Source organism: Meleagris gallopavo, chromosome 1 (genome assembly GCF_905368555.1).
Source record: "Meleagris gallopavo chromosome 1, MGAL_WU_HG_1.1, whole genome shotgun sequence".
In the NCBI taxonomy this organism is placed as follows: domain Eukaryota; kingdom Metazoa; phylum Chordata; class Aves; order Galliformes; family Phasianidae; genus Meleagris; species Meleagris gallopavo.
The window spans coordinates 189,993,393-190,006,228 of NC_139404.1; the positions used below are offsets into that span (position 1 = coordinate 189,993,393).

Genomic DNA, 12,836 nt, shown 5'->3' on the forward strand with positions numbered 1-12,836 from the left:
TTCTCTAGGAGCTTCACCCAGGTGAGGAATCAGCCAGCATCAGCACCTTCAGCAGAGAGCTCTGAGGGGGCAGCAAGGAAGGCAGCAGCAGAGCTGTGAGAATGCATATAACAACACTATAGAAGCAGCTGGTAGCTTCAGCCACAGCCTTAATTTCAAACATCGTAATTGATTGGTTCGGTTATTTATTACACTTAGCTTGCTGCTTTGAGCAAAGCAACAAGCTAATAAAGGGCCAGCAGTGTGTTTTTCAATTTTTTGCTGACTGGTGTGGTTTCTGGGGGTCTCATATGCTTCAGTAAGCATGTCTTGTCTTTTCTTCCCCCTGTGATCTATCACAATCATCCACCTCTCTCTGCTTACTCCTTCGCTCCATCAGCCTGTCCCAAGAGATGTCCATTTTGTTGACCATGTGAATTATTATCTTTGTCCTTTTTCATCCTAAATGCTATTCCAGTTTCTTTGTTTTCCACTCCGCTGAGTAAGATGTTTTGACCTCAGCGTTCTGCTGTGTCATAAGCAAGTGGCAGTAACAGTGAGATATCCAAAAGCCTGGGTTTCTTGAAGGCAAGTTTTGAAAGGATGTTCCTCTTTATTTGGCTTAACATCATCAGCTTATGGTCTCCATAAAGAGCTGTGGAATAGAAATAATGCAATACAGAAAGAAAAAATGTTTTAAAACTTGAAGAATCATGATCCTGAATACTTGGTGAAACCAATACGAACTTTGATTTATTTGGGTGGTTAAATAGCTCCGCTGATGCTAAAGCTGTTTGTAAATCTGCTTTGCTCAAGTGAATCTGAGTGCAGCAAATAAATTGCTGCAATGCACTGAAATGCTGAACTCGGCAGGGTAGTCACACCCTGAAAGCACTGTGGGGTTTGCATTCCTTCTTCCTCCTCTCCCCCCCCCCCCACTCCCAAGAAGGCAGCCAGAGATGCCTCAGGACGGAGGATAAGGTTGTTTATTCTGCCACAGAACGTGCTGTTACCTGATCAGCAAATTTCAGGGCCCTTTTTGCTAGCGCTTCAGTATTGTTTAAAATGTGCAAGTCAAAGATGTGATGTCAAAACACGAGCATAATGGGCCAGATGTCCCAGATGACTTTACCACAAGTTGTTGGTGCTGAAACGGCCCAGGGAGCACACATGTGGAGTTTCTCCTAAGTATTGTTTCCATTTTAAGGGAAGGCAGACAAAAGAGTTTTATTAACCATGGGAAATGCAACCTAGGTTTCTGCAAAGAGCATGTCGCGAGGCTTCCCAGGCAGTGAAAGCTACATGGTATTTTACAAAAGGGTACACTTTAATGATTGTTAATTGCAGTGTGATCTTTTTATACATGGGGAGCCTTCGATATCTGTTTATCAGCTGAGCATCATGTTGGGGAGAAGGACGTGGGGGCTTTTAGGAAGGCATTTGCTCTTTGGGAGCCACATCTTCTATCTAACTGAGCAAAGGGAAAAAAAGCCAAAGAGAAAATGTCAGCAGTGGGTTCAATTGACCTGGAGACTGAGAATATCAGGAATCTGAAACTATTTTTACAGCTTTACTTTGCTTTTAGAAACATTAACACTTCAAAGTTGTGTTTCTCCTCCATGGTTCCAGGGTTTTTCCCTGATTACAATCTTTTTGTGTTGTTTTTTTTTTTTCCCACACAAAAGAACTTTGCATCAATTTAACACAGAACAAGTTTGATTTGTGCTCTCCTAGAACCTTTAAACAACTGTGTGTATCAACAGTTTTACACGTCCCACTGAGTTTTAGACCCAAATTATTCACTGCTGGTACTGCTAGACATTTTAGCATGAGTATGGCTCTCTGAGGGAACAAGGAGAAGACTGAATTTTCCATTGGTTTGAAAACAGATATTGCTGGTATTTGAAAGAAAGCAATGATAAGCACTTAGCCAGCTGGTTTCCTAGTAGCATACATAGTGTGTTTCCAAAGCAGATCACACTTCTGTTTTGGTTTCAGGAAGGCTTTTGTTGTTATTACTTACCTGCAGTAGAAATTGCAAGATGTCTGTCCAATGGGTGTGAATATTTATAGGTTTCTATATTGTACTTGGCAGCATTGAATTAGAAATCCTCAACAGGGCAGTACATGCAGTCTCGGGATCAATGTTCACAAGAAGCTTTTTGCTTCAGACAAAATCTATTAACCAAAGACAAAAGTAGTCCTATTAACATGGTTTTATTTATGTGTAGTAACACACACAGCATCTATGTTTTGTATAACTTTGTCATATTTGCTAGGCTGGGACATTGTAAGATGCTTTGCAAACATTTAGAAATGAGTGATGACAAGGAACCATGATTCACGTGCTGAAGAAGATGGATAATTAGGGAAGAGTCATTGCATTTCCAAACTACCAGCTCTGTCCTTTGTCTGAAGCAAAATTTTGTCCTTATTTTGTCCTTTCCTCTTAGGTGTATTTAAATGCTTTTTGCATGTCTGGAAGAAATGCTCATAGATTTCCCACTGCACCCCAAACAATGCTGACTTCTCTGGCTTCATTTTCTTGCAGGAGAAGAGGGCACTTACCCTGTGATAACTGAAGGATAGAGCAATTCAAATGGTCTACTGAAAAACTGGTTGCTTAATTTATGCTTGAGCTAGTGATGTTTTGTGTAAGCTCATGCAAGTCTTTGTGGGATGCAGATATTTGTTAGATGGAGTTGGAATTAAGCACATAAGGCAAGCAGAGGCATCTGGACTGCTGGCTGTCTAGTATTGCCTGAGTCTGGAGGAGTGAACAAGCCAGGTTTAATTCTGCTTTGACTGCAAATACTGGCCACTCTGCATCAAGTTGGATTACCAGTTGAGTTGGTAGCATTCCTTCTTGGTATGTGTACTTATACAAGAATGTTTGAGTTGTGACCAGATCTCTGGGAGACTTTCCTTGCTGCCTGGGAGTTTTAAGAGAGTATTTTCTTTCTTAATGATCAAGACTTTGTTAACAATCAGTCCCTGTTTATATGGTAAAATGAGAGTTTTGCTCTCATTGTTTTTGTGATGCTGTATTAATGCAAAGACAAGTTTACTTGTGTTAGTAAATGATAGATGACCTAATTGAAACTGAAGTGGAAAAAGTCACCTATTTTGCTAAATTGCCTAAACATGTTGTTTTTGGAGAGCTTCTCAGATTACCTTTCAATTATCTTGAAAAGACTGTTGCTGATACACAGTTTTAAATAAACTAACCACTTGTCCCTGACAGCATTTGCCAAGCTCAGATGTATCTTTATGTATAAAATGAGAACGATATGCAATGAAAATACTCTATTTTTTTTTATGTTTTTTGACTCTTTTTGTTTATGTTAAATGTCTATGATGTTAGTGCCATTGAACAGTTTCATGGAGAAATTATAGTGTAAAATATCAAGGCATTCCCTTAAAAAAGAAATGTCATTCCAAGTGTAGAGAGTATCAGATCATTTAGCTGTAGAGAGCCTGAAGCTAAACTGGATACTGATTGAATATGAAATGTTTATGCTGGGAAAGGAAGAACTGATATGGGAAGCCACGTTGTTTTGCTTTATATTTTCAAGGGACAAGTATAAGTTGTGTAAGCATACGATTTTCCATACTCCTCATACATGTGTTTGTTTTTTAAGTATTTTGTCTTGTTCTTTTACTTCACTTGTCTTTATGTAAAACCTTGAAATAGATTTGTGTGTGCACTGGATGACTTTGCATGGCCCAGAAACCTACAGAGAGCAATGTCTTGGTATCACACAAATCTGAACGGCGCTTCTTGTTTTCAAACCTTGAGAATGTATCTTTGATCTGAATAGGAGCAGCTGAAGGGCTAAGGAGTGCTCAATCACAGTCTCTTGCATTCCTAGTACTGCGCATTATGGAATGTGTGCAAGATTGGTCTAAAATTGCTTGTTTTCAGTTGGTCTTTTTCAGGAAAAACTGTGAGAGATATCTGTAAGAAAGTGTTGAATTGATGGCTTCAAAAAAAGCAATGAACCTATATAATATGCCTCAACTACAGCAAAGCAAACTAATGAGTCATTTCCTAGGATTTACTGTTATGATGACAAGTAATACTCCTTGTATCTTTGTGTTTACTGCATCATCATCAAGCCTTGGGAGTTTTCTATAACATGGCACCTGATCATTCCCTCACGTAGGCCAAAGGCTGGGAGTGGTTCTACTGGAATGGTAGAGTTGCTCTGAAAATGGCTTAGGTGGGAGGAAGGATCCATGAAATTGGTGTGGCAGAATCCGTAGGAGCTGTCTAACCCCCTGAATCCCATTTTTGTCCTAAAACAATGACCACTAAGAAGGTGGTGGAGTGAAGGTTTAGAAAGTGCCCCTGTAGTTCTGCAACTCTCACAGACAGAAAAAGATGACTTTTCTCATTGCTCACCACAGCCATGCACCTGTTTGGCCTAAACTGGCACCTGCAGCCGATGGAAGGGCAGATGTATGAAATCACGGAAGACACAGCCAGCAGTTGGCCAGTGCCAACGGACGTCTCCTTATATCCTTCGGGGGGCACAGGGTTAGAGTTACCTGACAGGAAAGGCAAAGGAACCAGTGAAGGTATGGTTGGTGTGTGTCCATGTTGTCAGTCCTCTGTCTGCTTCTGAACTCCAGCCATCCAATCTCATGTTCCATTACCTTCAATATTGCCATTATCAGGTGCTTTTTCCAGTCTTTCACGTCTAGAGCTAGTAGTCGTCAATCCTGTTTCCGTATGTTTCTAAGTTTCATGCCTTTCTGATACTCACTCATGTGATAGAAGTGTGTACAATCCTCATCACGCTTTCAAGGTGTTCTCAAGGTGGAACTATCTGTACTTATCTCGCTGAGTACAGAAGTCCATTGTGAAAACTCTTGTCTCAAATGGCTATTCCCAAGGGGAAAAAAGACTTGAAAATTAGATTCCTTGGACATTTAATGAATAAAAATACTTGGTTTTGCCTTCTCATTGACACTATGTATCAAATGTTTTGAGAACCAAAGAGTATAAGTGGAATCAGGTAGACTGCACATTTAGTGTTGATATTCCATGGTTGAACATCTCTTTACGAAGATGTCCAGGTAAAAGATCTCCTCAAAGCATCATAATGGTGTCAGCTTGCAATTTTAACTGAAACTAGAAGAAACTAATAGTTTATCAGTTCAGCAGTGCATTATCCAGTAGCTTTAGATCTTACTATGCTCTGTGTAGGGGGAACACTGCTGAAAGTACCCATAAGGTCTGCAAAGGACACATTTTTTATCTCTCCCAAGACTTAATGGGAGAAATGAGGAGTCCAGAGTTTCAGAAAGCTGCTTTGTGATTCAGATTTCCAGAAAGCTGTTTTGTGTGTCAAACTTCTTCATACACATCCAACAGATTCCAGCAAAATTGCAGTCATTGGCTATTTTTGGTATTTAGTTGGAGGGTGAAGGTTTGTGGGTAAGAGAAAGAAGTATGCTGCTGTTCCGGCAATTCACTGAATTCAAAAGTTTCCAGAGTTCCCTGGAATTTGGCAGAGAGCCTGTGTTTGTCTATTTAATTCAAATTAATTATAGGGTGTTAGGTTTTTTTTATTGTTCTGTAAGAGCTATCTGCCTTTATCAGTCCAAATAAAGGCCATGATTATGTGTGTTCCTTAGAAGCGTATTTACTAACAACTGATGGCTGACAACAATGTTCTACAAGGAAAAATCAACTCAGCAAGATATTCTCAGCAAACCTTACCAGACAGTACAGCAATCTGCAGATATCATATGTTGCATTCAAAAATACTTCATGGCAGATCCTTTTTCTCCTTCTAACTTGCCATGTGTTTCATTTTTGAAACGTGTAGCTTTGATCTGTTTATTTCCTTTTAAAAGCCAAAATGAAAATAAACGGAAGTATGAAAAACTACTGGCCTAATCAAAGTCTTCCACTTGATTTCTTTTTCAGCCATGCTTAGTGACGTCAGCAAGTTTTTGAGTGTTGCCAAATACTCCTGCTAAAAGAGAAATCTGGAAAATCTATGAATGTCATTGGAAGACTCCTTGAGTCAGTGCTTCGTATAGATGTTTAGGAAGCCATCGGCTTAGAGGAGGGAGTCCTCTCCTAACTGAATAAACACATCAGGACAAGATCTTTTTTGCAGGACTAATCACATCCAGCCTTAAAGCAGCTGTTTATCCATCAAGTTACTACGCAACTAATTCTGGACTAGCAGTGCAGCATGGCTGCAATTCTAATTCAGAATGTGTGTGATTGAAATGTATTTACAAAATGGATTAAAATGTATTTGAAAGTTCTCTTGATCACACTGAAATAGCTTGGAACAGTCAGTCTTACAGCTGATCTGAATGAATCATTACCAATGTCTTGCCAATTCTCATCCATGGCTGTGCTCCAGCACAGCATTTATGGGCGTTTAAGTCCATCCCTGTTTAGCAAAGCACTTAATCACATGCTTACATTTAAGCGCGTAATTAACTGTGATTGAAGTCAGAGGAGTATAAAGTGTGTTCTTAAGTGTTTTGATGAGTCAGGGTACCTCGCTATCAAAAATACCAGCAGATTCAGCAGGGGCCGAAATGAAATGGCTCATTTTGATAACCAAATAAATTAGGAGTAGTTGCTACGGCAACTAAAAAGTTCAAGGTAATGCATGGAAAGAGCAAAGTAATTGACAGCCCAATTAAGAATTCAGACCTGAAGTTAATTTTAAGCAGTCAAATACTCTGATTAAAACTTAATTTCTGATTAGAAGCTGAAATTGCTTTCTTATTGTACTTTCTTTATGAAGAATCCAATCCATAGGGCCTGATTCCACTGTAGGCTGAGGCTGGCAAGACAAGGGTTGACTTGAGCCTTGTGAAGAGAGCTGTGGGGAAATCTGAACCCATGGAGCAAGACATGGCAGCTTAGTGCCCATCACACTTCAGACATACTGCTGTCCTCAAACAGGAGACATAGGCTTTGTAATTGTGTGTGCAAACAATTATTTCTGTGAATTCATCTTTCAGTCACAGAAGCAGTTTTCTTGCTTGTACAGAAACTGTTGCTTTCTGTACAGGCAGAATACACACTGTGCTAATTCTCTCCAGGCTCTCTCTAGCACATCAACATCTAATGCATTAAATTCTCACCTTCACTCTGATGTGCCATCTTTATTAATGAACAATCAGAGCACACATCAAATACTGTAGATTTTCACCTAAATTTCTATGAATCTATAAAGCATGTCAGTGGTAATCAGAAAAAATATCTACCATTTTGAAAACCAACATGTGATGTCTTCAGCTGCTTTTTAATAGAACTGAAATGAGAAACTTTGCACGAAGACATGGGAATCATTTGCTTGAATCCTAACTGGAGTAGAAGTAATTTTTAGTATAGCAAATAAATAATTGCAATCCAGTTCATAAAGTAATCCCCTTCAGAATCAAGCTGGTTGATGTTCATTGTGCAGTTGTACATTACCAGCACAAATGAGTCTGTGAGAATGGCCATCTACCTAAGCTGCTTCTGATTGTCTCTGTTAATATGCACTTTGATTAGAAAAGGATAGAAAGCCAACAGATTCCCACCTTGTTTTTATTTGAATGTGATGAACAACGATAAATGAGAATTTAATAAAATAACCAGTAGCCTTTTTCTATGAAAGAATGTACACCCTTTGCTTTGTAGAGTATGCTGTTGTGCAGAAAACTATATCCATGAGATAGCACAGAAATGAAAAATGCCATCAGTTCCCACTCCAACAACGTACTTAGGCAGTTGCTAACTTTAGTGCAATAACCAAGGATTAGTCTTATTTGGACCAAAAGTTCTGATAAAAATTTTAGAAGGAAGAAACAAAATATCTCCTTTCTACAAAGAGATGTTTTCAGATGCTTCTTTTGTTAACTGTCAATATGCAGATAATTTGGATATGGATTTTAGAGACAGCTAGCAGGTTGCCTCTGTCTCTCCCATTGAGCTTATAGTGGGATGGTATACAGAGAAGTTTGATGTTTAAAGGAACCATTTATGATTTGAAACCATAAAATGAGGGGTTGTTCTATCTTTTCAACTTGGCAATAAGTTCTAAGACTATTTCATTTGAATTTATGATGGATAGAAGAAGATATTTTTATTTCATATTTTTTGTTTCCCCCAAATTCTCTCAATGATTTTTCTACAAAATAATATACAATCCTGAAAAGTGTTGTTCTCGTTTTGTTGGAATTGCTTGATCTGTGAAACACAGAGTAGCGAGCTGTAATGGCACCACAATGAGATAACCAGTTGATTTGGATGTATAAAATTAATGATTAGTCCTTGACAGTGCTCTCCTTACCGAAGCCAAAATCTTTCTTTAAGTGCCCTTATATAGAGGTTTTTTGCTAAGCAGTTGCCTTCATCTTTTCTCTGTGAAGCTGTATGGCCACTGGATATACAAAAGAGTCAACAGACAGTGCTCTGGGATTTTATTTTGCACATTGCCCCCATTCCCTGGGCTTTCTTTGAGTTGAAGTATTTTCAAAGCAGCCACCAAATTTGAGAACTGTGAGTGCATAGATGTCTAATCTGGAGGTTCTCAGCTGTTTTCCAGGGATGCCGAGCTCCAGGCTGTCTCCCTCACATTACAACACATGCTAATTGCCATCCCAGGCTCTCTAACTTGGTGGGTGCTTTGAGAAGCAGCTGCCTCCATTTGCTCAGCTGCTAAAGGAAGTTGGATAATCATAACACACTTTGCAGACTGAAATCTAACTAAAACCTCTCCGGTTTCAGAGTCGATATTACTCAAGTGCAGGGCATGATTTCCTTCATCTCTTTTCTCAGTCCTTTTTTTTTGGACTGTTTAACAAATTTAAAATATTGTTACCACTGTCAAACGTGAATTTAATAAAGAAATATTTTTATTTCCCCATTTAGACATCATTCATGTTGCTCTTCTCCACATTGCCATTCTATTCTGTGACATGTGCCTACTTCACTATTTCTTCACTTCTCTCTGCTAATGTAATGATGACTTCTCCATCAGTGAGCTTACATTCATTTATGTTATAATGTAAAATGATTTATTTTTACGTAATGTAATTAGAACAAGCTCTGATGTTAATATTTGAACCACAGGCCATTTTTCTCCAGTTTACTCTTCCCATTTTCATGTTTTCAAACAAAACAGTTACCGAAGCCAAGAATAACCCTGCCAGTTCTCCTCTCATAATGAAAAGGATTGGCAACAAACAGTACTCCGAAGACCTCGGGACACTAATAGTCTGTTTCTCAAGATCAATGTCAGAGATAGCTGTGTGATTGGATTACTTCTAGGATCTAAGGCTAATCCAAGATTTTTGTTCCTGTATTTTGGCAGGAAAGCCCAGTAGTTTCTTTCCAGACGACAGTTTTATAGACTCTGGAGAAATTGATGTTGGCAGACGAGCCACACAGAAGATCCCTCCTGGTATCTTTTGGAGATCTCAGGTGTTCATCGACCACCCAGTGCATCTGAAATTCAATGTGTCTTTAGGAAAGGCTGCTCTGGTTGGCATCTATGGCAGAAAAGGCCTTCCACCATCACATACACAGGTAATGGGACCTCATTTCAATCAAGTAACACTTGTCTTAGAATTTATGTTTTTATGGTGTTTTTATTTCAGCTGTTTCTCTCAAGGATTTGCTGCATGCTTGCATGATACTAAAATCTGGTCAAATATCCAGAGAAAGATAATCAAGTGACACTTGCAAGGTATTTACGTACATTAGCCTTATGTGCCAGAGCAGTTGACACCAGTTTGGGGAAAAAGCTGAGGGTATCAGCTACTTGGTCCTAGCAGCATGAGCCACTACCCTCTCCATCCATGGGAAAGAACCATCTTTTGTTCCCATATTCTATGCCATGTGCCCCTCTTTCAGCCTCTCTCGTCTCATGATTAGAGCTGCAAGACCCCAATCTCTCACTTTCATGGGAGTAAGATCTCCTTTCCTTGTCCATGATGAAATGCCTTGTGCCAGCTCTTCACATTACATGTGCTGGCTGTCAGATTATACTGAGGTTGGCCAGAGCACGGTAACTGGTGTATGACCAAACAGAATCGAGTTTTTGCAGGGGCATGGGCATATTTAAGCAGGAATCAAGATACAGATTACTATTCTGGAGGATTTTTAACACACTGGGACAGAAAATGTGTCAAGAAATCACTTTCTGGAAAATGCTCTGAAGAACCATCCCCTTAAATAAAGATTTTGTCAATTAGTTTATCTGGTTTCCATCTCAGTTTTTAAGCTGCTCTTAACCAGATTGATTAATGCATTAGGACATGACTCTATTAGGCAGTGCAAAACATCATATTCCTACTTGCATCAACAGGTTATCAAAATATTACCAGCTTTATAGTAATTTTGTAACTTATCCTTGCCATCCATTCTAAACTGAAAGTCCAGCAACCAGCACCATTATTAAAGATTTATAGAAGTACCCTTTATTTTCTTTTTGAGCAAACAAAGATTTTTACTGCAACTATTCTGGGTAATACGGTATTTTCTACTTATTAACACACCTGCAACTTATTTATGTCAAAAAGGTGTCATAAATCCATGCTTCCTCTGCCTGCCTTTCTGCAGAATTAAAATATTTCAATAGGATCAGCAGGTCATAAATTCAGTGACACAACAGTGCCGTTATTGCCCATTTTTTATCAGTCTCTCTTTAGGGAGAGGTTCAGACATTTAGAAGTTAAATATTCAATATTATTTAAATTAAAAAGTCATGGTCACAACAATAGCAGTTGTAGAGTGGAAATCTGCATTAGCTCTGATTTTCCTTGTTTATAATGATTATTAATATCTACTGTCGAACAGGATTTGCTACATGAATGGTTTCAATTGTTTAAGTAGCAATTGTGAAATGTAACACCTAAATCTCAACTAAAGAGTACTGAACTTAAAGCAAAACTGCCTAAATTTAGCAGGACTCTCCACCCAACCATATTTCAAGTGAGTGAGAAGCCCACACCAACTTCACCATCTCTGCATTTTGTTCTTTAGTCTCATTTTGGTTGGGATCTTGGGAATGATTTGTCAGTGTTGGGACCTTTCCCATTTGAAACAGTGCAGCTGTGTATCAGTTGAATCCTCAGCTGAAAATGAGACATAGAATGTGGGATGTAGCACGTGTTGTTCATACTACATGCTGGGGGAAACAGTGCATTTCTACAAAGATCTTGTAAGTGCTGCTTTTGAATAGGCACAAATCAAGTGCTGCCAAGTATACAAATACTACTACTAATAATAATTGTCATCTGGACCAAAACATCATCAAAAATTACCAAATAGACTTTTTTTATTCCAACAATAAGAGTCATGGTACAGTATTAGAAACAGGTCCCCAGACCCTGAAGAAATAACTTAAGGAAACTGCAGATATTAAAACAATATTGATATATCAGTAGTTAATATTTAATTTGGTTTTGAAATGGTCCTTTTTCCTAAATTTATTATTTTAAAAAATGTGCTGTGATTAAAATGTTGTTCTCCTTCTGTACATTTTTATATGAAGTTTAAATCTTAGCATTTAATCTCACCATAACTTATTTGCCTTAGGAGTTATTAAACAGCTAACTTGTTTTCTGTATTGAAACTGTAGACTGGTCTTTCATAGTTAATACGTATTACACAAATCTCATCTTTTCTTTTGCGTAATCCAGAGTATCTGCTGCACCCCATAAAACTAACCAGTCAGTTTTAGATTTCCAAATTTTATCAGGAATTTCATAAACAGGACTTCAGCAATATGTGTGCTTAAAGCACTGATAATCTCCTCTTTGGAAGAATGTAATAAAGGGTTGGCAATAGCAAAATTTGAACTGGCAATCAGCTTTTCTTCCAAACTAGATAAGCAGATATTTCTTCAGTTTAAATAATCCATCTTCCATCTTCTTAACGTGCACCTCTACATAACCCATTCTTTTTTAGGGTCTTTGAGTTGGTGCCTTTGCACATATTCCTGTATTTGGCAAAATATTTAAAGTCTTTTTTTTTTTTTTTTGTGTTAAAACACGAAACTTTTCCAGATTTTTAGGCTGCATATAAGGAAAAAGTGTTTTACAGTAAGAATGGTGAGGCACTGGCACAGATTGCACAGAGAGATGGTGGTGTCCCGTCCCTGACGACACCCAAGGTCAGGCTGGATGGGCTCTGAGCACTGATGAAGCTGTGGGTGTCCCTGTTCAGTGCAGGGGAGCTGGACCAGATGGCCTTTAAAGGTCCCTTCCAACTCAAATGATTGTGTTTGTATGATTCTCTTTGGCAAACTGTCTGTCTGTGACCATCCATCTTCTCCTGGTGGTTGCCAGCAACCACAGACACAAGTAGGAAAAAAAACGCAAGCTCCAGATTTTTGTAGTGTTAAAAATAGAGCTTGTAGAAGGCAAAAATTTAGGCATTTTTTCTAATTCTTCTCAACAAATGGTAATAAAAGTTAAACAATTTTCTTGTGGTCTATTAAATTTAATTTTCCCAAATCAAATCAGTTTTTAAACTCTTTTCAACCCAGGCCAGATTTTAAATAGTAAATTTTAGGTATTGGCCATCATAGTTTGTGGAATACATTTTTTTATTCATACAATTTGAATTGATTAAAATGGCATTTCTTGCTTTCAATAACTCCAGTTGTGTATTAAAAATTTCTGAATTTATTAAAACATAATAAAGCATAATCCACTTGTGATTTGTGATATTTACAGCCAGTAATGTAGTAACTTTGCAAAGTCATCAACATCCAAAGCACCATCTTAAGAATATGTATAGAATTAAGTTTACTTTTGGCTGGGAGTCCCAGGTAAGCATAACCCAGGTTGGGCTATAACAATAGCAACTTACTGCAGCTGGA

The 12,836-nt window shown here is 38.3% G+C and overlaps 1 protein-coding gene across 8 annotated transcripts in view; it reads left to right on the plus strand.

Annotated features, from left to right (window-relative positions):
- The window catches only part of TENM4 (teneurin transmembrane protein 4), a 594,920-nt gene that overhangs the window by 404,407 nt on the left and 177,677 nt on the right, over positions 1-12,836 (plus strand). For all 8 annotated transcript variants that reach the window (XM_085216460.1, XM_085216463.1, XM_085216464.1 and 5 more), the window contains 2 exons: positions 4,390-4,560; positions 9,321-9,535. In XM_085216460.1, the coding sequence (XP_085072586.1) occupies positions 4,390-4,560; positions 9,321-9,535 (386 nt within the window). The remainder of the gene's footprint in view (positions 1-4,389; positions 4,561-9,320; positions 9,536-12,836) is intronic.